The 25,535-nt window shown below is 40.7% G+C and overlaps 1 protein-coding gene and 1 long non-coding RNA gene across 6 annotated transcripts in view; one reads left to right on the plus strand and one right to left on the minus strand.

Annotated features, from left to right (window-relative positions):
• Positions 1-12,290: 12,290 nt before the first annotated feature.
• On the minus strand, positions 12,291-15,205 carry LOC132538710 (uncharacterized). Its single transcript, XR_009550066.1, has 3 exons — positions 15,063-15,205; positions 13,767-13,924; positions 12,291-12,385 (listed from the first exon to the last, which is right to left on the minus strand). It is a non-coding gene; the product is annotated as an uncharacterized LOC132538710 (long non-coding RNA).
• Positions 15,206-15,789: 584 nt separating this feature from the next.
• PIBF1 (progesterone immunomodulatory binding factor 1) overlaps positions 15,790-25,535 on the plus strand; it is a 215,576-nt gene continuing 205,830 nt past the window's right edge. For all 5 annotated transcript variants that reach the window (XR_009549985.1, XR_009549986.1, XM_007526802.3 and 2 more), the window contains exons 1-4: positions 15,790-15,937; positions 17,340-17,636; positions 19,171-19,271; positions 20,429-20,627. Coding sequence is in view for 3 of the 5 variants with exons in the window: in XM_007526802.3 (XP_007526864.2) it covers positions 17,388-17,636; positions 19,171-19,271; positions 20,429-20,627 (549 nt within the window). In the remaining 2 variants the exon portion in view is untranslated. The remainder of the gene's footprint in view (positions 15,938-17,339; positions 17,637-19,170; positions 19,272-20,428; positions 20,628-25,535) is intronic.

The raw sequence follows: 25,535 nt of genomic DNA on the forward strand, positions 1-25,535 counted from the left end.
AGTGCACACATTACAGTGCCTAAGGATACCATGGATTAAGGCCCCTGTCCTTCCTTGGAGGGGGAAAGCTTTACAAGTACTGAAGCAGGGCTATAGGGGTCTCTATCTCACTCTTCTCAATTTCTCTCCATCTCTATAAAAAATAAATATTAAAAAAATAACAGGGTGGGGGAAACAGCATAACAGTTATGCAAACAGACTCTCATGCTTGAGGCTCCTAAATCCCAGGTTCAACCCCCCACACCACCATAGACCAGAGCTGAGCAGTGCTCTGGTGTTTCTCTATGTGTGTCTCTCTCTGAATCTCTCTCAAAAAATAAAATAAAATAAAAAATTAAAAAATAATAACAAAATAAGCACTAACTTGCAGAGTGTACCCTGCAGTTCTTAAAGCCTGGCTTCTGGTGATTTAAGTATGGGAGGTGATTCCAAGGTTTAGAAAAAGCCTGTCTAAATATAACTGACTTCTAGAAAAATCATTCCATAACACTTTGGAGGATTTAGTTAATGGGATGACAGAAAGGCAGGAAAACAAGGGAAGGTTAGAATATCCCTAGTAGTCACAAGCAAGGCCCCATCAGTGTAAATCAATCCCAGAAAGTCCAGAAATAGATTTGAAGAATAGACTCTGTGGGGTTGTAGGCTTCAAGGATATTTTCATTCTATCTCTTTGAGTAAAAAACAATTAAGAAACCCATGATTTTACCATTTAGCTTTCATGGATGGAGGCCTACCGACTAAGTTATGTTAGGAAATTGTGAGGAGCCTCACAAAGCACCCTGCATTTTTCTGCCTCCAGGAGCCTTGCATTCCTTAAAACATTAAGCCAGCTCCCCCTGCTCCACCCTGCATTCCTCATACTATGGACTATCTACATAATCATTGTTTTGCCTGAAAGATGCCTACCCATTCCATTCCTTTGATCTACTTCTTTCTACCATCAAGACCCTCCCTGCCTGCAGGGTATTATTAATCCTACCAGTTAAAACCCTCGCAACAGTTGCTAAGGAAGTTTCTACCTCCCCAGATCCCTGCCCCACTAGGGAAAGAGAGAGACAGATTGGGAGTATGGATCCACCTGTCAATGCCCATGTCCAGCAGGGAAGCAACTACAGAAACCAGACCTTCTACCTTCTAGACCCCATAATGATCCTGGAGGATACTCCCAGAGGGATAAAGAATAGTAAAGCTTCCAATAGAGGGGGTAGGATGGAGAAATCTGGTGTTGGTAATTGTGTGTGGAATTGTAGTCCTCTTATCCAATGGACTTGTCCTTCATACTTAAATAGATTTTTAAAAGGAGAAAAATACACATAACATTGATATTCACAGCTACAACATCATTCTTATCTTATACACCTTCCAATGGCCTCAAACGCCCTGAATTACAGTCCATTTAAAAACACTGTTTTTCAGTTTTAAGTACGTATTTAAGAGGAAAGCACCACTCATCTCTCACACAAGCAGTGCTGGTTCAGAAGTCAAGACCTCACGCATCCAAGTTCAATGTCACAAAGGCAAGCCTGGGGCTCTTCCTGCTGAGTCATTTCCCAGGCACAAGGACAACCCCACCCTAACCCCCTTTCAGCTGACCACTTCACACTGTCCTCAGGATGTCAGTTATCCCTTCTCACACCATCCTGGTTCATGCTGTGCTGCCTCTGCATCCGCTGCCTTCTTCTTCTCAAAGCTAGTTCTCGCCCAACTGCCCAAATCTACCTCAGTCTTCAACCATCCATCTCAGTGTTTCCGTCACAACAAAGGAACCCTGTTCCAAAAAGGAGCCTGCTGCCAGCAGCTTCTCTCCTTGAGGACTAAGCTTTCTACTTTTCTTTTCTTTTTAAAAAATTTTTTAAAAATCTTTATTTATTGGATAAGGACAGCCAGAAATCAAGAGGGAAGAGGGTGATAGAGAGGGAAGAGATAGAGAGACACCTGCAGCACTGCTTCACCACTGGCAAAGCTTTCCCCCTGCAGGTGGGTACCGGGGGCTCAAACCCAAGTCTTTGCACATTGTAATACACGCGCTCAACCAGGTGCGCCACCACCCAGCCCCTAGCTTTCTACTTTTCACGACACCTCAGTGCCCATTTACCATGTGGCTGAGCGGCTTCCTCCCCTAGCAGACTGAGGTCCTGCCTTCCTGGGGTCAAGTCTGGGAAAACACCAGTCCCAGCAAGGTTCTGGCAGATTCACCGACCTTGCCAGTCACAAGCAGAATACTTAGAAGACAGCATTTCAAGGGCATGAATGAGCACCGCCACATCTGCAAACCGGACAGAGCCAGGTGGGCCCTCCTGAGCAGAAAGAAGCCTGTCTGCCTACCTTGTCTGCAGCCTCTTCTCTGGGCTTGCTTCTCCCCAGCGCTGAGCCAGCCTGGCTGCGGCTGCACTTCTGTCTTGTGGCCCTGCCGGGCATGGCCACTGTGGGCTGTGGACAGAGAGAAAGGCTGTCACTGGGTGAGGATGAGCATAAGCCGGGTGTGTGACCCACACAAAGGGCAGCGGTAACTCTGCTCCAGGCCCAAGGGGCAGGCAAGGGGCAGGGTTGCAGTCCTCCATCACCTTCACTCGGAGAAGGGCCCAGGTCCATCCAGCGCCCTCTATTTTATTAAGTGAGATCTTCCTGCATAGTAGGAATAATGATATTTTAGTGCAAAGTCTCCAGGATTTTCTCTAAAGGCATCTATTTATTTATTTTCACCAGGATTTGGTGCCTGCATGAATGATGAATCCACAGCTGCTAGTGGTCTTTTTTACTTAATTTTTTAAAATATTTATTTATTTATTTATTTTCCCTTTTGGTGCCCTACTAGTGGTCACTTTTATTTTATTTTGGATATATAGAGAGAGCAATTGAGAAAGGTGAGATGAAACCTCAACAAAAAGCACACAATGAAAAAGTGGTCAGAATATACGAGTAGGTGGCTTTCTAAAGAAGAGATACACATGGCCCAAAGACATAGGCAGAAATGCTCCAATTCACTCATCATCAGAGATGTGCAAATCAAAACCATTTTGAGATTCCACCTTACACCTATGGGAATAGGCTTCATCAGTAAAACAAGAGAAGGTAAGTGTTTGAGAGGATGTGAAGAGAGAAGAACTTGACTGCACTGCCGGTGGGATGCAAACTGGTAAATCCAGTCTGGAGAACAGTATGGAGAGTCCTTAAACAGATAAAAATGGAAATGCCACATGACCTAGCAATTCTACTCCTAGGCATTTACCCAAAAGATATAAAAGCACTGATTCAGAGGGATATGTGCACCCCCATGTTCATATCGGCTTTAGTCACAATAGCAAAGACCTAGAAACAACCAAAATGCCCTTTTGACAGATGCCTATATAAAAAGAGAGTATTATGCAGCAGTCAAAAGGGATGACATTGTGTCCTTTGGGATAAAGTGGCTAAAACTGGAGAAGATGATGCTCAGTGAAGTAAGTTAGGAGAGTAAGGACAGAAAGGACAACTACAGAATGGTTTCACTCATCTCTGGGGTACAGACTATTGAGTCTATAGATATGGAAAAAATGTCAAACTATTTCCAAGACTGTGTGAGAAATCTAAGGGTTATCTATGGGGGTGGAGATAGGGACACAGACCTTTGGTTATGGGAATGGTTAAAAAAAAAAGAGAGAGAGGGAGGAAAGGTGAGGTAGAGAGGGACAGACAGACACCTGCAATATTGCTTCATCACTCACAAAGCTTTATCTCTGCAGGTGGGGAGCGAGGGTTCGAACCCGGGTCCCTGCACACAGTAACGTGTGCACTCACCTGATTTTATTAAGCAAGTTCCTCCCACATTGTTGGTATCTTCTAATTCTGCTTTAAAAAACCCCTTATGGGCTAGAAATGGACCTACCCTATGACCCTGCAATTCCCCTCCTGGGGATATATCCTAAGGAACCCAACACATCCATCCAAAAAGATCTGTGTACACATATGTTCTTGGCAGCACAATTTGTAATAGCCAAAACCTGGAAGCAACCCAGGTGTCCAACAACAGATGAGTGGCTGAGCAAGTTGTGGTATATATACACAATGGAATACTACTCAGCTGTAAAAAATGGTGACTTCACCGTTTTCAGCCGATCTTGGATGGACCTTGAAAAAATCATATTGAGTGAAATAAGTCAGAAACAGAAGGATGAATATGGGATGATCTCACTCTCAGGCCGAAGTTGAAAAACAAGATTAGAAAAGAAAACACAAGTCGAACCTGAAATGGAATTGGAGTATTACACCAAAGTAAAAGACTCTGGGGTGGGTGGGTGGGTGGGGAGAATACAGGTCCATGAAAAATGATGAATGAAATAGTGGGGGTTGTATTACTAAATGGGAATCTGGGGAATGTTATGCATGTAAAAAAAAAAAAAGAAGTAGAAACGCAAAGCAGAAATTGACTGAGTTTGGAGTACGGCACCAAAGTAAGAAAGCAGAAGTATACTAGAGTTTGCAGTGAGTACCTTCCTAATACTTCCTCTCCACTTTTCCAAGCTTTGGGTCCATGATTGCTCAACAATTTGTTTGGCTTTGTATGTTAACTCTCTTTTCAGTCACCAGGTTCCAGGTGTCATCAGGATGCCGGCCAGACTTCCCTGGATTGAAGACACCACCAATGTGTCCTGGAGCTCAGCTTCCCCAGAGACCCATCCTACTAGGGAAAGAGAGAGGCAGACTGGGAGTATGGACTGACCAGTCAACGCCCATGTTCAGCGAGGAAGCAATTACAGAAGCCAGACCTTCTACCTTCTGCAACCCTCAATGACCCTGGGTCCATGCTCCCAGAGGGATAGAGAATGGGAAAGCTATCGGGGGAGGGGGTGGGATATGGAGATTGGGCGGTGGGAATTGTGTGGAGTTGTACCCCTCCTACCCTATGGTTTTGTTAATTAATCCTTTCTTTAATAAAAAAAAATATAAAAAAAATAAAATAAAAACCCCTTCTGCTTCATTTGGTTTAAATCCCCCCTGCTTAACACTGCATTCTATTTACATAACCACTGTATTCTATTTACATAACCACTGCCGTCTATTTACATAAATCACTTTTACATTTACATAAAGCACCACCTTCCCTCCAGGGCATTGGTGGTTTAGTGGTAGAATTCTCACCTGCTCCACTCCCTCTCCTTGTCACACCCTGATCCTCTCCTTGTCACACCCTGATTTTCACCAGTCACTTTTCTCTCCACCCTCTCTGCGTCACATCCTGTTCACACCCTACTTGGGAAGTATATATAAAGACAACATTGTTCGTTTTAGTGAGTTGTTAGTTTAATCTAGCTTGGTATAGATTGCGCTGCATCCTGCATGAATAAAGAGGTACTGCGCCCAGTCCTCCCCCCATTTTTGGATGGGGTTATTTGTTTTCTTGTTGTTGAGTCTGGCAAGCTCTTTATATATGTTGGTTATTAAACTCTTATCTGATGTATGGCATGTAAAGATCTTCTCCCATTCTGTGAGGGGTCTCTTGGTTTGGGTAGTGGTTTCTTTTGCTGTGAAGAAGCTTTTTAATTTGATGTAGTCCCATAGGTTTATACTTGCCTTAGTCTTCCTTGTAATTGGATTTGTTTCATTGAAAATGTCTTTAAAATTTATGCGGAAAAAAGTTCTGCCAATATTTTCCTCTAAGTATCTGATAGTTTCTGGTCTAACATCCAAGTCCTTGATCCACTTGGAATTTACTTTTGTATTTGGTGAAATATAGTGATTCAGTTTCATTCTTCTGCATGTTTCAACCCATTGTTTCCAACACCATTTGTTGAAGAGACTTTGCTTTCCCCATGTAATAGTCTGGGCCCCTTTGTCAAAGATTAGATGTCCATACGTGTGGGGCCTCATTTCTGGGCTCTCAATTCTATTCCACTGGTCAGTGCGTCTGTTCATGTTCCAGTACCAAGCAGTTTTGATGACAATGGCCCTATAATACAGTTTGAGATCTGGGAGTGTGATGCCTCTGGTTCTGTTCTTTTTTCTCAAGATTGTTTTGGCAATTCTAGGTCTTTTGTGGTTCCAGATAAACATTTGTAGCATTTGTTCTATTCTCCTAAAAAAGGTGCTTGGGATCTTGATGGGGATAGCATTAAATTTGTAGATGGCTCTGGGTAATATATTCATTTTGATGATGTTAATTCTTCCAACCCATCCAAAAATGGGGGGAGGACTTGGACAGAATATTCACCACAGAAGAGATCCAAAAGGCCGAGAAACACATGAAAAAATGCTCCAAGTCTCTGATTGTCAGAGAAATGCAAATCAAGACAACAATAAGATATCACTTCACTCCTGTGAGAATGTCATATATCAGAAAAGGTAACAGCAGCAAATGCTGGAGAGGCTGTGGGGTCAAAGGAACCCTCCTGCACTGCTGGTGGGAATGTCAATTGGTCCAACCTCTGTGGAGAACAGTCTGGAGAACTCTCCGAAGGCTAGAAATGGACCTACCCTATGACCCTGCAATTCCTTTTCTGGGGATATATCCTAAGGAACCCAACACATCCATCCAAAAAGATCTGTGTACACATATGTTCTTGGCAGCACAATTTGTAATAGCCAAAACCTGAAGCAACCCAGGTGTCCAACAACAGATGAATGAGTGGCTGAGCAAGTTGTGGTATATATACACAATGGAATACTACTCAGCTGTAAAAAATGGTGACTTCATCATTTTCAGCTGATCTTGGATGGACCTTGAAAAAATCATGTTAAGTGAAATAAGTCAGAAACAGAAGGATGACTATGGGATGATCTCACTCTCAGGCAGAAGTTGAAAAACAAGATTAGAAAAGAAAACACAAGTCAAACCTGAAATGGAATTGGAGTATTACACCAAAGTAAAAGACTCTGGGGTGGGTGGGTGGGGAGAATACAGGTCCATGAAAGATGATGAATGACATAGTGGGGGTTGTATTGTTAAATGGGAATCTGGGGAATGTTATGCATGTACAAACTATTGTATTTACTGTTGAATGTAAAACATTAATTCCCCAATAAAGAAATAAATTATTAAAAAAAAAAAAAAAAGAGATACTGCGTACAGCTCAACCATGAGTCCCTGGTCGTCTGTTACCCGCCCGTGAAGCCAGCCCGGCGAAAACAACACTACATAGTAGCAACAGTGACATTTTAGTTCAACGTCTACAGGATGTCATGCTATCAACTCTTTCCCTCTTGATTTCTGGCTGTTTCTATCAAATAAATACCAAAAGGAAAAAAGTTTTACTAATATATAACCTAAAATAGCATTTTTATTTTTTGCTTCCCTTTACTGAATCCAAATATATTTTTAAAAGAATATAAAATATTTATTTATTTTTATGGATGAGGGAGAGAAACAAGATACAAATTAATGCTAAGACCCACATCATCAAAGCAGGAGTTAGTAGCTAATTTAATTATTATCATTAAGTTCTGTATTGCTAGTTTATTCCATGCCAGAAATATGATCTTAACCAATGAGTATAGTTTCCATTAATTTCTGGGAAGAGTGGACTTGCCTGAAATAATTCACTTACACATTGTAACATGTGTGCTCAACTGGGTATACCACTACCTGGCAATGACATCAGTGTTTACAACATAGAAGTAGTCATTTATCAATCTCCTCTCCATTGATTGAGTATAGGTGGAAAAAAATTTATTTTATTTCCTCAGAGAGAGAGTAATGGGACACCTGTAGGACTATTCCACTATTCATGAAGCTTGAACCCGTGTTCTTATGCATGCATGGTATTGTGCACTCTCTCTGGTGTGTCACCACCTGGGAGGTATTTTTATACTGTGGATTTTCATATAGCATTCATCTGTCCAGAGTTGCCTGGCATGACATGTGATAGAGTGATGTTTTAATTCTCCCTCATGCTCTGTCTTTCTCATTACTAAACAAATCATTTTTTTAAAATGAAGATATCAGTATTATTAAATGGCAAGTTGGGCAGTATTCTATTAGAAAGTAAATAATTGTTGTACAAAATAGAAAATTTATAGATGAATGAAACATAAGAAAGTGTCTCCATGAACCCATACTGTAGCTTCTAGGTAATTTTCCCTGCTAGCTCTAAATGTCCCTTGAAGGTATGTACCAGATTTTATACCTTGCTGCAGCTTACTCAAGGGAATATGCTCTGAAAATATTGTTTTTCCACTTTCTATTTCATTCTGTAAAGAAAGCAAAAAACATAGTTAGTATGAGAGTATTCTGCTTATTCAGTATACAGCTATTACAAGGTAATTTTGAACATTATTCAAATTATGGCATAAATGACTATAAATTTGAGAGATTATAGCACAATGAGGGAAAAATGCTTCCTACTCTTAGGACATCTTACATAAGTATTTTAATTCCACTATACTTAGGTGTTTAGTCACAGATGTGTGTCACTAGGAAACTTTGCATAACATTTTTCCCTGCCCTAAACATCTCAAAATAAGGCACAAGGGTTTTACTTTAGCTATTTTAAATAGTTCTGGATATAGCGTGGAATAAGTCTGGAATAATGTTTTAGATCATATCATAGCAGCTGTCAGAAGCTCATACTGGTAACCTCAATTTCCTTTGCCATTTCCAAAATTTTTTACTTTCTAAGGAATTACTTTTACAGCTTTGTGCTTTTTTGGTTAACACTCAACGTCTTGTCGCTGCCTATTCTCAAATGAAGGCCTCAATTTCCACACTGAAAATCACAAGCAGTCAGTAGAGATCTACTTTTATCTTCTCACTGATGAATCTACCCAACTACTTGCAACTGGGATGAGAGGTGGCACAGTGGATAAAGCATTGGACTCTTAAGCATGAGGTCCTGAGTTCAGTGCATGGCAACACAGGTACCAGAGGTACCAGAGTGATGTCTGATGTCTGGTTCTTTCTCTCTCTTCCTATGTTTCTCATTAATAAATAAAATCTAAAAAAAAAACTGTGATGAAAGCTGACTAATAAATTGATGAAAAAGAATGTAGGTGAAGAAGCAGATTCACAATAATTCTTTTGTGCACTCTGGTGTGAAATAGCATAGTGCATTAAACTGGGTTTATATTATCACCTAATGTGTTGATGATTTTCAGTGTTTTATCTCTAGTCTTAACCTTTCTCATGAGCCAAAGCCTTGTACATTCAACTACTGACACCATGAAGCCACATTAACAACTTTAACAGCTATCTCAAACTTAAGGTGTCTAACAGAACTGTATTTCAGATTTTCCAGTTTAATGTTATTTTCCCCGTCATCCAGGAACAAAAGCACTACTATATGCCTATACCTACAGAGGTAAAACACCTAGGGATACCCATTCTCCCTCACTGACTTACACAGTTCATCACCAAGTCTGAAAAAAACATCTCTCCTACTAAACAGACCCCCCCAGAAATCTCACCACTTCTTGTTACCTTACCTGCTCCTTTGGAGAGCCCATTTTGTAAAATATCCTCCCACTAAAGCACTCTGCTTCTGTATTCTATAGAGGACAAACCCTGTCTACTCTGTTCTCCTTTGAGTAGTGAGAAGGATCTTAACTCCCTTGCTCAAAAGCAATCTAATACTTAAAGACCAAAATGTCCCATGGTTTGATTTTAAAGACACAGAATTGTCATTTCCTCTTATACTACAATAACCACATCATAGTATTTAACCAAATACTGTATATGACCAATGTTAAACTTATTTCTTCTTCTACACTAATGCTAGCAAAAAAAATTGTGATGAAGGGAATATTCTTTTTTGTAAATATGGAAGCCACTTTAGCTTCATGCATGAAGGTCTGTTGCAATGTATATTTTCAACTTTTTAATTTTAACCAGAGCACTGCTCAGCTCTGGCTTATGGTGGGGTGGGGAATTGAACCAAGGACTTAGGAGCCTCGGCATGAGTCTCCTTAAATAACCATAATACTATATATCCCTGCCCTCTTTTCACCTTTTTAAAAACAAAAATAAATGAATTCACGCATACTCTTTCTTCAGACAAACAAGCAAGATGATCTATGAGCTCAGGGTTAGCAGTCAGGCTCTTCACATACTCTTCACCTAAAATATAAGTTATATTGTTCTTAATAAATCAACTCTTCTCAGAAATGGAAGAACAAGGAGGCTGTGGGATGAGCAAAAGAGGGGGTTAAGGTATAAGTGCCTGATTCTTCTTCTTCTAGCGTTTGCCCTTCTTTTGTAGCCAGTCAACAGCGTCAGGTTGAGCCTGATGTAAAGTTTCGAGACCTCCTTTGAATCTGGAGAGGTGGCAGTCGTTGACTATGTGGGTCATAGTCTGTCTGTAGCCGCAGGGGCAGTTCAGGTCATCTCTGGCTCCCCAGCGATGGAACATAGCGGCGCACCGGCCATGGCCTGTTCGATAGCGATTGAGGAGGGCCCAATCATAACATGCTAGGTCAAAGCCGGGTTGACGCTTGCAGGGGTCTGTGGATGAGATGTTTGTTCTTGACCTCAGCTGACTGCCAACTCTGTTTCCAAGAGACTGGAACAGAGAAGTTCAGTGTAGGCATAGAGGACCAGATTGGGTGACGAGACGTCAAGCGTTGGACAGGGTGGGCGAAGATATCCGCGTATATTGGCAGGTCCGGTCCAGCGTAGACGTGGGAAATGAACTTAGATGATGCCGCATCCCGACGAATATCTGGCGGGGCGATGTTGCTAAGAACTGGCAGCCATGGAACCGGGGTGGAACGGATGGTTCCAGAAATTATCCTTATGGAGGAATATAATTTGGAATTCACCAAGTGGACATGGGGGCTACGGAACCATACTGGGGCACAGTATTCTGCAGTGGAATAGCATAATGCCAGAGATGATGATCATAGTGTGGAAGCACTCGCGCCCGATGAGGAGCTGGCCAGTCTTGCAATGATGTTATTCCTCGCGCCTACCTTTGCTACAGTTTTTGTGAGATGTTTGTGAAATGACAGAGTACGATTGAGAGTAACACCAAGATAGACTGGCTGGGCTTCATGCCGGATTCTCGTATCGCCAAGCTGCACATTAAGCTGCACATTAAGTGCCTGATGATGGAAAAGGACCCATGTTGGGGGGTAGAGTGAAGTCTCACTATGGATCAACCTGTCACTGCCCATGTCCAGTGGAGAAGCAATTACAGAAGCCAAACCTTCCACCTTCTGCTCCCAATAAAGATCTTTGGTCCATATTCCCAGAGGGATAAAGAATAGGAAAGTTTCCAATGGAGGGGATGGGATAAGGAACTCTGGTGGTGGGAACTCTTTAGAACTGTGTCCCTGTTATCTCATAATTTAGTTAATCATTATTAAGTCACTAATTTTTTTAAAGGAAGAAAAATAATTATAAAAGCAAACTGTTTCTAAGACTTGTGAGAACTATGGTGATTATTTAGGGGAGGTGAGAGTGGGGTCACAGAATTTTGGTGGTGGGTGTAGTGTGGAGCTATACATTGTAATTTTACAATCTTATAACCCACTATTAACAAATAAAAAGTGGAAAAAATAAAAATGCTTCTGAAGAAAAAAAGAGAATGTTTTACAGATACTTATCATGGTGAGATGAGAAATTTAACCCATAAATCAAGAACTATACTGTAAACCATTATCTCTACAATAAAATAATTTGAGGAAAAAAATAACTCAATCTTGTTTGTCGCAATTTATGTATTAATTTGGGGGGCAGGGGGACATAACAACCCAGATATATGGATGTGGTCAGGTCCATGCAGAGGCAATGGCTAACATGTAGCTCTGAGCTGTTATTGCTAATCCAAAGTAGTAAATGATCACTGCAATTTACTTGGCTTGGAAATTAACTGCTGAGGGGCTGGGTGGTAGCACAGCTGGTTGACTGTGCAAGTTACAATGTACAAGGACCTGGGTTTGAGACCCTGGTCCCCATCTGCGGGGGGGGGGGGGAAGGAAGCTTTGCAAGCGGTAAAGCAGGTTATCTCTCTCTCTCTCTCTCCCCCTACCCTCTCAATTTCTGGCTGTCTCTATCCAATAAATAAAGATTATAATAAAAAAAACTTAGAAACTTATTGCTGTACCTTTCCTGAAGCTTCCCCCCCCCACACACACACACACACTCCACAATAGATGTTCCCATGAGATAGGCCAGGGCTCAGACTTGGGTCCATCGCATGGTAAGATGTGCTGTACTGGGTGAGCTGTCTACTATTTCTGATGCCAGTTTTTACATGCATTTGCAATGATGAACTAATAGCTATCCACTTAAGACTTAAAAGTGAAAGCTGGTATTCCTTCTTCTAAGGCTCGTTGTTTTTTCTGTCATTTGTTATGAAGATAACTTGCAGCTGATATTTTCTTCAAATGTTTATTGTACCACTTTGCAACTACTCGAATGTCTCTATCATCCTTGTCATTAGCATTTTCTCCTTGTTCTTGTTCTACATAAGTTTCTCTAAATAGAAAGGGAAACAAAATAAAGTGTAATCAGCAGTAACAATATAAAAAAAAGTTTAAGACAGAAAACCATTGGAACTTAAAAAAATTAGTAAAGCAGAGGCCAGGTAGTGGTACAACCAACTGAGTGCACATGCTAGCATGTGTAAGACCCGGGTTCAAACACCTGGTGCCCATCTGCAGGGGGAAATTTCACAAGCAGTGAAGCAGGGCTGGTTGTGTCTCCCTTTCTCTCTCCCTTCTCACTCAATTTCTCTCTGTCCTATCAAATTAAAAAAATATATATTAAATTAAAAAGTCAGAGAAGCTACCTTTCCTCTTCAATGCACTCAGAACTACATTTAAGAACAAATAACTTGTGGTCCGGGAGTTGGTGCAGTGGTAAATCTTTGGACTCTCAAGCATGAGGTCCTGAGTTTGATCCCTGGCAGCACATGTGCCAGAGTGATGTCTGGTTCTTTCTCTCTCCTCTTATCTTTTTCACAAATAAATAAAATCCTTAAAAAATATTTAAAAAGAAGAACTTATGGGGCTAGGGAGATAGCATAGTAGTTATGCAAAAGACTTTCATGCCCAGCTTCAATCCATGACATCACTATAAACAAAGGTGAGTATGGCTCTGGTCAAAAAGAAAAAGTAAAGAAAAGAGCTTATATTCAAACTTTTTTCCCCCCTGCTTCATGTCTGCCCAATTCCACAGCTCCCGGTGGCACATGCATTGCTGTGGGTGAGCCCCTGAAGTTGATACCCAGCACTACATGGGCACTATGGAAAACACAAAGAAAGCAAATGGAGTAGTGTTCTGATATCTCTCCACATATAGAGAATCGTTTGGGCTGGGAGAGATAGCTTGACGGTTATCCCAAAGACTTTCATGCTTGAGGCACGCAAGGTCTCAGGTTCAATCTCCAGGACCACCGTAAACCAGAGTTGAGCAATGCTCTGGTAAAGAAGAAAAAAACAGGAAGAAAGAAGGAGGAGAAGGAATAGGAATAGGAGGAGGAGGAGGAAGAGAGAAAAAAAGGAATAAAAAAAAGGGACTTTGGGAGACCATTCTGCAGCATGGATACTATATATGTTTGAGGTCCTCAGTTCATTCTAAAGATGCCCCCCTCCACCAAAACTCAAGTTTGTGAACAATAAAGTAGTTAACAGAAGGTAAGGACAAGGTTGGGAAGAACTGTCAGAAGGGTTCACTTTAGTAGTGATGGTAATGGAGTTTTAGTGGTACAGGAGGGGGTACTGTGTCAAACGGTACTCTTGAAATTCCAAAGTATTGTAAGCCAATAAAATATGACTAATAGATATTTATTGCACTGGGTTCTCTACCGAATTTAGTTAATTACAGTTTTCTGTAAATAAGCATAACTTTCCCCCACCTATGATGCTCACTGGTGAATGTATTGAAATGCTTCTCTTGGTTATTAGTTACATCTCGGATTCATTTATAAACAGGTGCACTCCAATTTCTCACTTCCTGGAGAACTGTTTGTAGCACAATTACATTCCTGATGGCAGGGTCCTTAAGAACATCAATCTTTTAAGAAAAATAAAGAGAAAGGAAAGTTACTTTTCCTATGATCACTTACAAAGTATTTCTACAGGTTCTAAAACCTTACGAAAGTAGAAAATACTAAATAAACATTAATCGAAGGAGCTGTTTTGCTATAGAAAACCCTTCAGGTCTATTATAGAAATGGCAATGTGAACAGTCTAGTTAACAAAACTTGAAGTCAAGTCTATTATTGTTAGAAGCAGTAACTTTAGAATTGCTTTAAGTAAAATTTTAAACATGAGTTGTAAGTATAGTTGCTTTTCTGCTTGCAGTAGAAAATTTCTGTGAAAAGGGGGGCTAGACAAAACCCCCACACCAAGATGTAAGCCACCTGTTGTTTGTCTTAAAGAGAATAGCTAGCCTAGCCAAGTCCTTGAAACCCAACCACTTGCTCAAGGTCGAGGGAGCTGATAGCCGCGTGGTCTTAGCTGACAACGAAAAAGTGTGGTGACCCTATTTTGCATAAAGGCTTGAAATCAGACAATTTTTATAGGCTGCTTAGGGTATTACAATGTCTGAAATGATTGGATCCTGCGTTTTCTGTAAAATGCTATTGAGTGTGTGATAGAATTCTAGTTTCGCATATTCCCCACCCAAGATGTACTCTAGAATCCTATAACTTGTGTGGTTTGAGCCTTGTTCAGAGTCGAGCTTGGTAGACTAACATCAGTCACCATTCGGCCCGGATTGCAATTCGTAAATAAACATCTTTTGCTTCCTTGCAGTGGATAGAGATTTGATTTTTGCTCTGTAACAATTATAATGAAAATATACTGGCCCACAGTTTTCGTTAGCAGGCACTTACAAGTTGCCTGGGGGTCGCAGACTGGAGGCTACAGAAGCCCAGGTCCCCGACCAACAAACACAATCCAAGGCAGAAGAGACACAGGAATTAGAAAGTCTTAAAGGTTTTTAACGACTCCAAGAAAGGGAGGTGGGGTGGGGGTGGGGCGAGGTGGGGAGAAGCAAGGAAAGCAAGCTCATGCTGGTTCCCTATGGGATTTCTCTTTCCCTAAGTTCTTGGGACGTCGCACAAGACCCTCTTCCTTGGACCTCGGTTTCCCTATCGATTTCGCCACATACTCCAAAGTGGGGTCGCACAGGCCACCCACCGATGCACCTGATGCAGCAATACGCTGGTGTCAGGCGGCAAATAGTGCGGCCGCGGGCAGAGGCTGCTCCCATGGTCCAGAGGCAGCAGCCCCAGGGCTGGCTCCTCATGAGCACCGCCGCATGCTGAGCATCCAGGCGCCCTGCAGCCGATGTCGTCCCGCAGGTAGTGCTCGCGCACAACCTTCATCACACCGCCCGCTCGCATCTTTTATTTTTTTTATTTTAGAGAAAGAGACACACAGAGAATCAACAGCGCACTGCTCAACTCTGGCTTATGGTGGTGTGGGGGACTGAACCTGGTACTTAGGAGCCTCAGGCATGAGAGTCTGTTTGCATAAACATTATGCTGTCTCCGCCACCCCCGCTCGCGTCTTTTTTTTAAGAACGTCTTGGAGCATCTTGCTTTCCGTAGGATAATCTCCAATTGGACGTGAAAGGTGTAGAGAAAGCAGCCACAGAACACGAGACATCTGATTCCTGGATATTAGAATACAAGTCTCGTGGGAAAACACCGAGAATGATGCTGGTTGGTTCTTTTAAGCCCTGCCCGGATTGGGCGAGAGTGAGCTCATGCTGAATGGGCGGGCTTAGGTCTACTTCCGCTCCTGACCTGGGCGGGGCCACCTCTGGACTCACGCTCCTCTTGCTTCCTAGGCCAGAGTGGGGGGGCCTTGGTGGAAGGAGGTCCGGCGACGTGAGCACGCGCAGTTTGCTGCTTCCGCTGTCCCCCCCCCCCTCGGAGGCGCGGAAATAGTTGTCTAGGTTACCGGTCCTAACGGTTCTGCTATCTGAAAGCTCTGTTTTAGGGTTTTCAACCTGAACTGCGATCTGAAGAGATCTTCGGCTCCGCGAAGTGGCTGCGGAGTAGTTGAAGCTTTTGAGGTAGCCTGTGGCTGTGTATTTTCCTTTCCCGTGCGGGGCGAGGAATGCACCGATGCTGGCTCGGTTTGGGTTTTTTCTCGTTGTGCTCCTGGGCAGTCCCGGTCTCTGAGCCTTTGTCATCCAGGAGATGGTGCAGAACTTTGATTTCACGTTTCCGTGTCCCTTTTCCTTTAACAACAAAAAAGGAAATCCATCTAACTGAAGTTAGCATATCCCCACATTCATTTTGGAAAACTGATGTTCTGCTGTGCCATAGACAGTGAATTATATCGTGTAGAATTGAAACATGAGAGTTGCGGAAATTCTTGTGAAAGGGCAAAGGGTTTTATGTAGAATACTTGAGCAGTTTTTGCTCTTGTTTTCAGCGGCTATCTCCAAGTCTGTTGAAAATGTTTTTACTTCTTGTATTCTTATCTTTGAAAGAAAAAAAAAAAAAGGTCTTCACTGGTGCTTCACTACCTGTAGAATACATTTCAACTACATTTTGATATTCAAGTTCCTTCACCGACTTGACCTTTAGGTTATACGTGTGTTTGTGTTTAGGGAAATTAATAGATTTCACAAATATTTGGCCCTAGTCACTGCCACTGTCTTGGGATGTTGTTTGACATGTTTTTCGTTTTTCTGCTCATCTTAATTCCTGCATGCTTTTCTTCTGTTTACTTACTATTCCTTTCCCAAGTTTTTCAAAATCCCCAGTTTTAATGGCATGTGACCTTTACTTGACCAACTCAGAGGTGACATCTGGAGCCTGTGTAACTTTTTATTAGCATTAAATGGCTACTAATGACTTAAAGCTCTATCCTCTTTTAACTTCGGTTTCCTCCAAATACGATCCCTACCTCCAGGTACTGAATTTTAAAAAAATTATAAAGAGGGAGCTGGGCGGTAGGTAGTGCAGCGGGTAAAGCGCACATGGCACGAAGCGAGCGCGAGGACCAGCTTAAGGATCCAGGTTCCACCCCCGGGCTCCCTACCTGCAGGGGGGGGTGTCTCTTCACTAGTGGTGAAGCAGGTCTGCAGGTGTCTATCTTTCTCTCCCCATCTGTGTCTTCCTCCTCGTTTCGATTTCTCAAAAATAACAACAAGGGCAACAAAATGGAAAAGATGGCCTCCAGGAGCAGTGGATCCATACTGCAGGCACTGAGCCCCAGCAATAACTCTGGAGGGCAAAAAAAAAAAAAAAAAAAAAATTCTCCAAAGGATTAAATTGGTAGCAAGATTTAATAAGTGTTTGATTTGAGCAGTAATGTATTTTACTCATCTACTCTAGATTTGGGGCCTTCTAGGTTGCCTAATAATTACTTAGGTAAAGGGAACCTTTAGTGTCCCTTTAATACATGTTATGTTTTTCTTAGAGAATGTTGAGGTACATTTAATTTCATGTATTTTTAACTTACAGGAGATAGAAACTAAGTCGGGGTATAAAACTGACCAATTATAATAAAAGATGTCTCGAAAACCTAAGACGTCAAAAAAAGTGAACATCTCTAGCTCTCTGGAATCTGAAGATATTAGTTTAGAAACAACTGTTCCTACAGATGATATTTCCTCATCAGAAGAGCGAGATGGTAAAGTCAAAATCACCAGACAGATAATTGAACGGAAAGAACTCCTTCATAATATACAATTGCTGAAAATTGAGCTGTCCCAGAAAAATATGATGATAGACAATTTGAAAGTGGATTACCTTACAAAGGTAAGTGGGTATAGATTTTATTCTTATGCCTTATTATCTTAAAACTACTAATAAATGATAATTAAATTTTGGCTGGGTGGTGGTGTACCTGGTTGAGTGCACCTGTTACAATGCACAAGAACCTGGGTTCGAGCTCCTTGTCCCCACTTGCAGGGGGAAACCTTTGCGAGTGGTGAAGCAGTGCTGCAGGTGTCTCTCTGTTTCCCTTTCTACCACCCCTTTCCTCTCGATTTCTGGCTATCTCTATCCAATAAATAAATAAAGATAAAATATTTCAAAAATTAAATTTATAAATGTACGTATGCATGTGTCTGTATAATCTGAACCTAAAATGATGTGTTGATATTTCATGTCCAAGATGATGTTTAAGTACTTTGAGAAAATGATTATATTTTCTTCTTTTTAAAATTTATTTATTGGGGGATTAATGTTTTACATTTGACAGTAAATACAATAGTTTGTACATGCATAACATTTCCTAGTTTTCAGTTTTCCACATAACAATACAGTCCCCACTAGGTCCTCTATCATCCTTTTCCAGGACCTGTACTCTCTCCCCCACCCACCCCAGGGTCTTTTACTTTGGTGCAATACACCAACTCTACTTCAGGTTCTACTTGTGTTTTCTCTTCTGATCCTGTTTTTCAACTTCTGCCTGAGAGTGAGAGCATCCCATATTCATCCTTCTGTTTCTGACCTATTTCACTTAACATGATTTGTTCATGCTCCTTCTAAGATGGGCTGAAAACGGTGGAATCACCATTTTTAATAGCTGAGTAGTATTCCATTGTGTATATATACCTCAGCTTGCTCAGCCACTCATCTGGTGTTGGACACCTGGGTTGCTTCTAGGTTTGGGCTATTACAAATTGTGCTGCTGTGAACATAGGTATACACAAATCTTTTTGGATGGGTGTGTTGGGTTCTGATTATATTTTCTAAAGTTGCTTTTAGAATGAGAGAGGAAGAGAATAATCTTCCTGTTTACCAGAGAAGTCATACAAGAAGAGCTATTGTAAAGGTGACCTGGATGGGGATTGAGAGAGAAGATAATTCTCTCAGTAGAGTACATACTTTACCATAAGCAAGGACCTGAATTCCCCCTCCCTCATTTTATTGGGGAATTAATGGTATACAGTGGAGTTGTTAATACACGGGAGCAGTTTCTCATCCCCCAGTGAGTTCCTCACACAACACTCTCACCCACTGTTTAGATCATTTGACACCATCATAAGCCCCCAAGGTTCTTCCCCCTTCTTTCCCCAGAGTCCTCTACTTTGGTGCAATACACCACACCCAGTCCAAGTTTTACTTTGTGTTTTCCATGTCTGAAGAACCTGAACAGACTTTATAGTTTGCAGTCACAACCACTACAAACAAAACCAAAACAAAAGTCCACTATTTTTAGTCTGTATATGTTAGGTGCTTTCTTATTTGTATTTATCTTATAGAAGGTATTTTTATATATTGTAAAATTAACATGTTGGAAAATTGACCATATGAAAGTTTACCTTTTTTTCCTGTTGTTATTAAGATTGAAGAATTGGAAGAGAAACTTAATGATGCACTTCACCAGAAGCAAGTATTGGCATTGAGATTAGACAACCAGTTGGCTTTTCAACAGAAGGATGCAAGGTAAGAAAATTGTAACAAAAGAGAAAACCAGTTAGGGGGCCAGGTGATGGTGCACCTGGTTGAACACATACATTACCATGCAAAAGGATGCAGATTTAAGCCCCTGGTTCCTATCTACAGGAGGGAAGCTTCATAAGAAATGAAGCAGGGTGGTAGGTCTCTCTCTCTCTCTCTCTCCTGCCCCCCTTCCCCCACCCTTATTTCATTTTTTTCCCTGTCCTAGAAAGTAAATAGAAGAGAATTTAAAAAAGAAAAAGAAAAAAGGATAAAATGGCTAGAAGGGTTGAAAAGAATCAAGAATTGAACACTAGCAATTCTCAGGCATCACTGGTGACTTAGGAGATGAAAACCTTTTTTTTAAAATTATATTTATTTATCAGATAGAACCAGAAATCGAGAGGGGAGGGGAAATAGAGAGCAAGAGAGACAGACACCTGCAGCCCTGCTTCACTACTCATGAAGTTTCCCGCCTGCAAGTGGGAACAAGGGGCTTGAATCTGGGACCTTGCGCACTGTAAAGTGTGCACTTAACTAGCTGTGCCACCACCTGGCCCCAAGATGAAAACTTGGTTAATCTGGATTTTAAAAGAAAGGCATGAGAGAGAGAGAGAGAGAGAGAATGTTGAACCAGCCTCCCTTTGGAGAGTGGGGCAGTTTCTACCATTGTTGTTCCACACTGAGGGCAAGTTCCTGGAGAGACACCCCCCCCAAGATGGCTTATGATGATGTTCCTGATGGAAGTGACCAGTGACAGAGAGAGGGGTCTATTAGAGGTCTAGGCCCATTATTTCTATGTGGGAATCCAAGGATTCTCTCTGATTAGGGCCCCAGATGATGGGATGTCCAAAAAGGCCACTATTAAGTGAACTGCAGATTCAGTAATTATAATATAGAGTAATGTCTATGCAGTTTGCTGAAGCTGATGATACTGAAATACTAATTTCCTAAATGTATTACTTTAAAAGGCAAGTGAGAAAAGCCTCAAATGTTATTGAAGCTTTATTTTTAGTATTAATTAATTAATTTTACTAGAACACTGCTTAACTGTGGCTTATGGTGTTGCAGGGAATTGAGCCTGGGACCTTAGGAGTCTTCTTGTGTAATCATTATGGTATCTCACCTGTCTAAAGTTTACTTTAAATTCTCTCATAATATAGAAAATATCAAGAACTAGTGAAACAAGAAATGGAAACGATTTTATTGAGACAAAAGCAGCTGGAAGAAACAAATGTTCAGTTACGAGAGAAAGCTGGAGATATTCGTCGAAACTTGCGTGATTTTGAATTGACAGATGAGCAATATATGAAGCTAAAAGGGTTTTCTGAAGATCAGCTTTCCATTCCTGAATATGTGTCTGTAAGTTCTTATTTATTTAAATGCATATACTTTCAGACTAAAATTTTGCCATCTACATAGTAGCCTTGATTTTTTTTTTTTTTGCTTTTTAAAAAAAAATTTATTGGGGAATTAATGTTTTACATTTGACAGTAAATACAATAGTTTGTATATGTATATAATTTCTCAGTTTTCCATGTAACAGTACAACCCCCACTAGCTCCTCTGTCATCCTTCTCCGACCTGTATTCCTCCCCCACCACCCCAGAGTCTTTTACTTTGGTGCAGTATGGCAATTCCAGTTCAGGTTCAGTAGCCTTGATTTTTGAACTGCTTAATTGATACAGTATTTTTGGCTCTAATCTATGTAAGTATCTTGAATGATGTTTATTTTTTTTATTACTTATTTTGCCAGAGCACTATTCAGCTCTGGCTTATGGTGGTGTGGGGTATTGAACCTGGACATTAGAGTCTATTTGCATAACCATTACTCTTTTCACCCCCATTTGAATGGTGTTTAAACCCACACATTTATTTATCTATTTATTTATTTTCTTTGTTGAGCACCAGATCTTTTGTTTGTTTGTTTTGTCACCAGAGCACTGTTCATCTTTGGCTTTTGGTGGTATGAGGGATTGAACCTGGGACTTTGGAGCCTCAGGCATTGAGAGTCCCTTTGTATAACCATTATCTTATCTACCCTCTGCCCAATTTTTTTTAAATGATTGATTTAGCTTTATATTATCATTATTATTATTTTTTTTAAAAAAGCTTGATTTATTTTATTTAATAGAGACAGAGAGAAATTGAGAGGAGAGGTAGGGAGATTTGAGAGACACCTGCAGCTCTGCTTCATCACTTGTGAGGTTTTCCCCCTGCAGATGGAGACCAGGGGCATGAACGTGGGTCCTTGTGCACTGTAATGCATCTTCTTAACCAGGTGCACTACCACTCAGCCCTGTGGCTTTGCATTATTACTGTTTTGGTATAAGAAATAAATTTTAATATGATGGTTTTGTTTATTTTATTCATCAATTTTTTTCAAATATTTTTTTATCTATATGTTGGGATTAAAGTAATAAGTAGTATTCCTGCTATAATGAATTTTAAAATGCTAATGAGTGAATTAGATAGCCACATGAGTAATTTTATATTATAAAGTATTATATAAAGTAAAGTAGGAGTTGGTAATAAGGTAGAGAGTCAAATTGTTAGAATAGACAATGATGGGGGTCGGGCTGTAGCGCAGTGGGTTAAGCACACATGGCGCAAAGCGCAAGGACCAGCAGAAGGATCTGGGTTCCAGCCTCCGGCTCCCCACCTGCAAGGGAGTCGTTTCACAGGCGGTGAAGCAGATCTGCAGGTGTCTATCTTTCTCTCCCCATCTCTGTCTTCCCTTCCTCTCTCCATTTCTCTCTGTCCTATCCAACAACAATGATATCAATAACAATGGTAATAATAACCACAACAATGGTAAAACAGCCAGGGTAACAAAAGCGAAAAAATGGCCTCCAGGAGCAGTGGATTTGTGGTGCAGGCACCGAGCCCTGGCAATAACCCTGGAGGCAAAAAAAAAAAAAAAAAGAATAGACGATGGGGAGTCTCTCCCCTTCTCTGTCTTCTCCTCTCCATTTCTGTCTGTCCTATCCAACAACATCGACATCAATATCAACAACAATAATAACTACAACAATAAAACAGGGGCAACAAAAGGGAATAAATAAATATTAAAAAAAAAGAATAGACAATGATGACAAATCTTGGTCTTAGAGTGTTTAGCAGAATACTTATGTATACCAAAATTACTAATTTAAAATGTTGGTTATAAGGATCCTTAGGAATTGGTGAGATAAGGAGACACACATTTATTTGATTTATTATATGTGAGGACCAGAGTTTAAGGGGCTTAATCATTAAGAAATAAATAGAACTCTGCAGCTAATGACTCCCTAGTCATGAAAAATAGGTTATTATTGGCACAAATGGATAGTTTATAACATTTTCAGAGTGATAAATTGTAGAGATAAAAAGCAGATTAGGGGTTCTGGCCTTGGGGATAGTGGTACAGTTATAAAGGAAAAGGATGAGGGAGATCTTTGTGGATCTAGTTCAGGACCTTGGTTGTAGCTAAGACAAATTTATTATAATTCTGATCTGTGGCACTTGTCTCCAAGTTTTTTGGACCAGCATCATTTTACACTTGAAAGACTATAAAGACTGTATACTGATGACTACAAATGGCTTTTGCTTTAATGATTAGACAGAGACTATGCATGGGTATTTGCACCAGAGCATCATTTTGTTCTACATGTATAGTGTCTGAGGCCAAACTTGGGACCTCACTGATAGAAGTTCTATGTTCCATCTATGTTTCATCTCAGCTGCCAGAGACTCATTTTTATATTATGAAGTCCCTGAAAGGGTTTCAGCATTGTGTGCTAGGGACCAGGAGTCCCCAGACCATACATTGAAAAGTGCCAGTTAATAAATGTAGCTGTTATTTCACCCTTAGAAACTTGAATTGTTTTCATCCATGAAAGGGTTAACAGTAGTAACAGTATCTTTCTACTGAAATAATGTTAGGACCAGGTCTGAATAGATAATCTAACATGTTTAGTATAGTATTTATAACATAGTAACTATGTAATAAATGTTTTCTATTATTTTTCCTGGGATTGTGGTTGCTTCTCTTAGTTCTTATTTGGTTAAGGTTTCCCGATTAAAGATTTGTTTATTGATTTTTATGAGAGAGACTAGAGTGTAGTACTAGAGTACTGCTTAGCTCTGTCATATGTGGAGATTGATCCTGAAACCTCGGCTTTGCAGCCCTGTGCTCTGTCTCTAAGGTATCTCTCCAGTCTTCGAGTATAGTTTTCTGCCCAAAGATCACAATTCAGATAATCTCAAGCGCTGTCATTGAGCCCTTATCCATAGTAGGTAAGTGGCAATATGTATATTTCTATCCCATTAGTTGCAGTTTAATATATTTCCACTCTCTGTTTAATGTTCCTTTTTTTTTTTTTTTAAGGCATGTTTATTTGTTTACGAGAGAGGAGGAGGGAGAGAGAGAGGAAGGACAGCAGAGGTTATCTTTGGCCTAGGCAATGCCAGTGGTCATACTGGAAATCTCATGCTGAAAGGTCCAATGTTTAATCCATGGTACCACTTCTTCCTGGGTGGGTCACTTGGTTAATGTTTTTTTTTTTTCTCTCCCCTGTAGTTTTTGTTTCAGGTAGTACTACCCTAGTTAGTTAATTTTGTACAGATTCATTGTTGTGAAGAATAGTCTTAATACTTGCTTTTAACAGTATGAAAATCTCATAATGTAGCACCCTGTTAAAAGAATTTCAGATTATATTCCTATACAGTAACTAAGCTCAAATTATCCTTTCCCAACTTGCTGATGACTTTTTAGTTTTACAACTTCTTGTCAAATGGAATACATACTAGGTTAGGGCAAGCTATGAGAAATGTGAGTGAGATGAGAGGTATGAACTGAAGTAGAGATACGAAGGTTCCTCCTGGTTTATCCCCAATTATCTTTTTTACTGCTTCCCCAATAGCTTAGAATGTAGGCATGCCATACGTTTAGGTATTGGAGATAGAAGATTGTAAAACTAAGCAAAAATTCCTGCATGAAGCTTATATTCTACTGGAGAAACATAGAAAATTATTCAACATAAAATATGAAAAATGTTTGTCATAAAAGATATAGAGAGGGCAGAGGTAGATAGCATGATTATGCAAAGGGACTGTCTTGACTGAGGGTCCACAAAGTCCCAGGTTCATTTCCACCCACCACCATAAGCCAGAGCTGAGCAGTGCTTTGGTAAATAAATAAATAAGGGGCCAGGCGGTAGTGCAATGGGCTAAGTGCACATGGCTCAAAGCACAAGGACCTGCTTAAAGATACCAGTTAGAGCCCCCAGCTCCCCTCCTGCAGGGTGGTCCCTTCACAAGCAAAGCAGGTCTGCAGGTGTCGGCCCCTCCCCGTCTTCCCCTCCTCTCTCAGTTTCTCTCTGTCCTATTCAACGAGAGCAATGACAACAATAATAACTACAACAATGATAAACAACAAGGTCAACAAAAAGGAAAACAATAAAATATATAAATAAAAGCTATAGAGAATACAGCAGGCATGAAGACTAGGGGCTACCAAGACAGGAATATTGACATTAAATCAGAGTTGCATTAAATCAGGATCCTGGAAAAGCTTTACTGATCAGATGACATTTGATCAGAAACCTGAAGAGGGTGTAAGCCATGTATTTAGAGATGGGAATAACTTTCCTGTCAGAAAAACAAGCAAGAGCCAAACTCTTAAATCCTTCAATGTATTCAGGATAAAACAAGCAGATGGTATGGGATGGGCAGTAGTAGGAGATAGAAGAACAAGTATTGGGTTGTCAGAAAAGTCATGACGTTTTTTTCTATGCAAAAATTCATCATGACTTTTCCAGCAACCTAGTAGTAAAGTATATAGAAGCGAGGGAAGAGATAATTTCAGGAGTGGAGAATTAAAGATAGCATAGATCTTGTGCCTTTAGTTGAACAACTATGTTACTATGTGTAAGGTTTAAGCCTTCAGTCCCCACCTGCCAGGGGGAAGTTTCATGAGTAGTGAAGCAGGTCTGTAGGTATCTTTCTTTCTCTCTCCCTCTGTCTCTCTCCTCTCTCAATTTCTGTCTATCCTATCAAATATAAGTAAAATAAACATGAAACAAAAAATAAAGATAACATAGATCTTGAGAGAGCTTAATTGAACATAAAACTTATTTAATAAAGTAGTAGTGGGACTTAAGAAATAGGGAATTTGGGAGTCGGGCTGTAGCACAGCGGGTTAAGCGCAGGTGGCGCAAAGCACAAGGACTGGCATAAGGATCCCGGTTCGAACCCCGGCTCCCCACCTGCAGGGGAGTCGCTTCACAG

This window comes from Erinaceus europaeus, chromosome 5 (assembly GCF_950295315.1).
Source record: "Erinaceus europaeus chromosome 5, mEriEur2.1, whole genome shotgun sequence".
NCBI lineage: Eukaryota > Metazoa > Chordata > Mammalia > Eulipotyphla > Erinaceidae > Erinaceus > Erinaceus europaeus.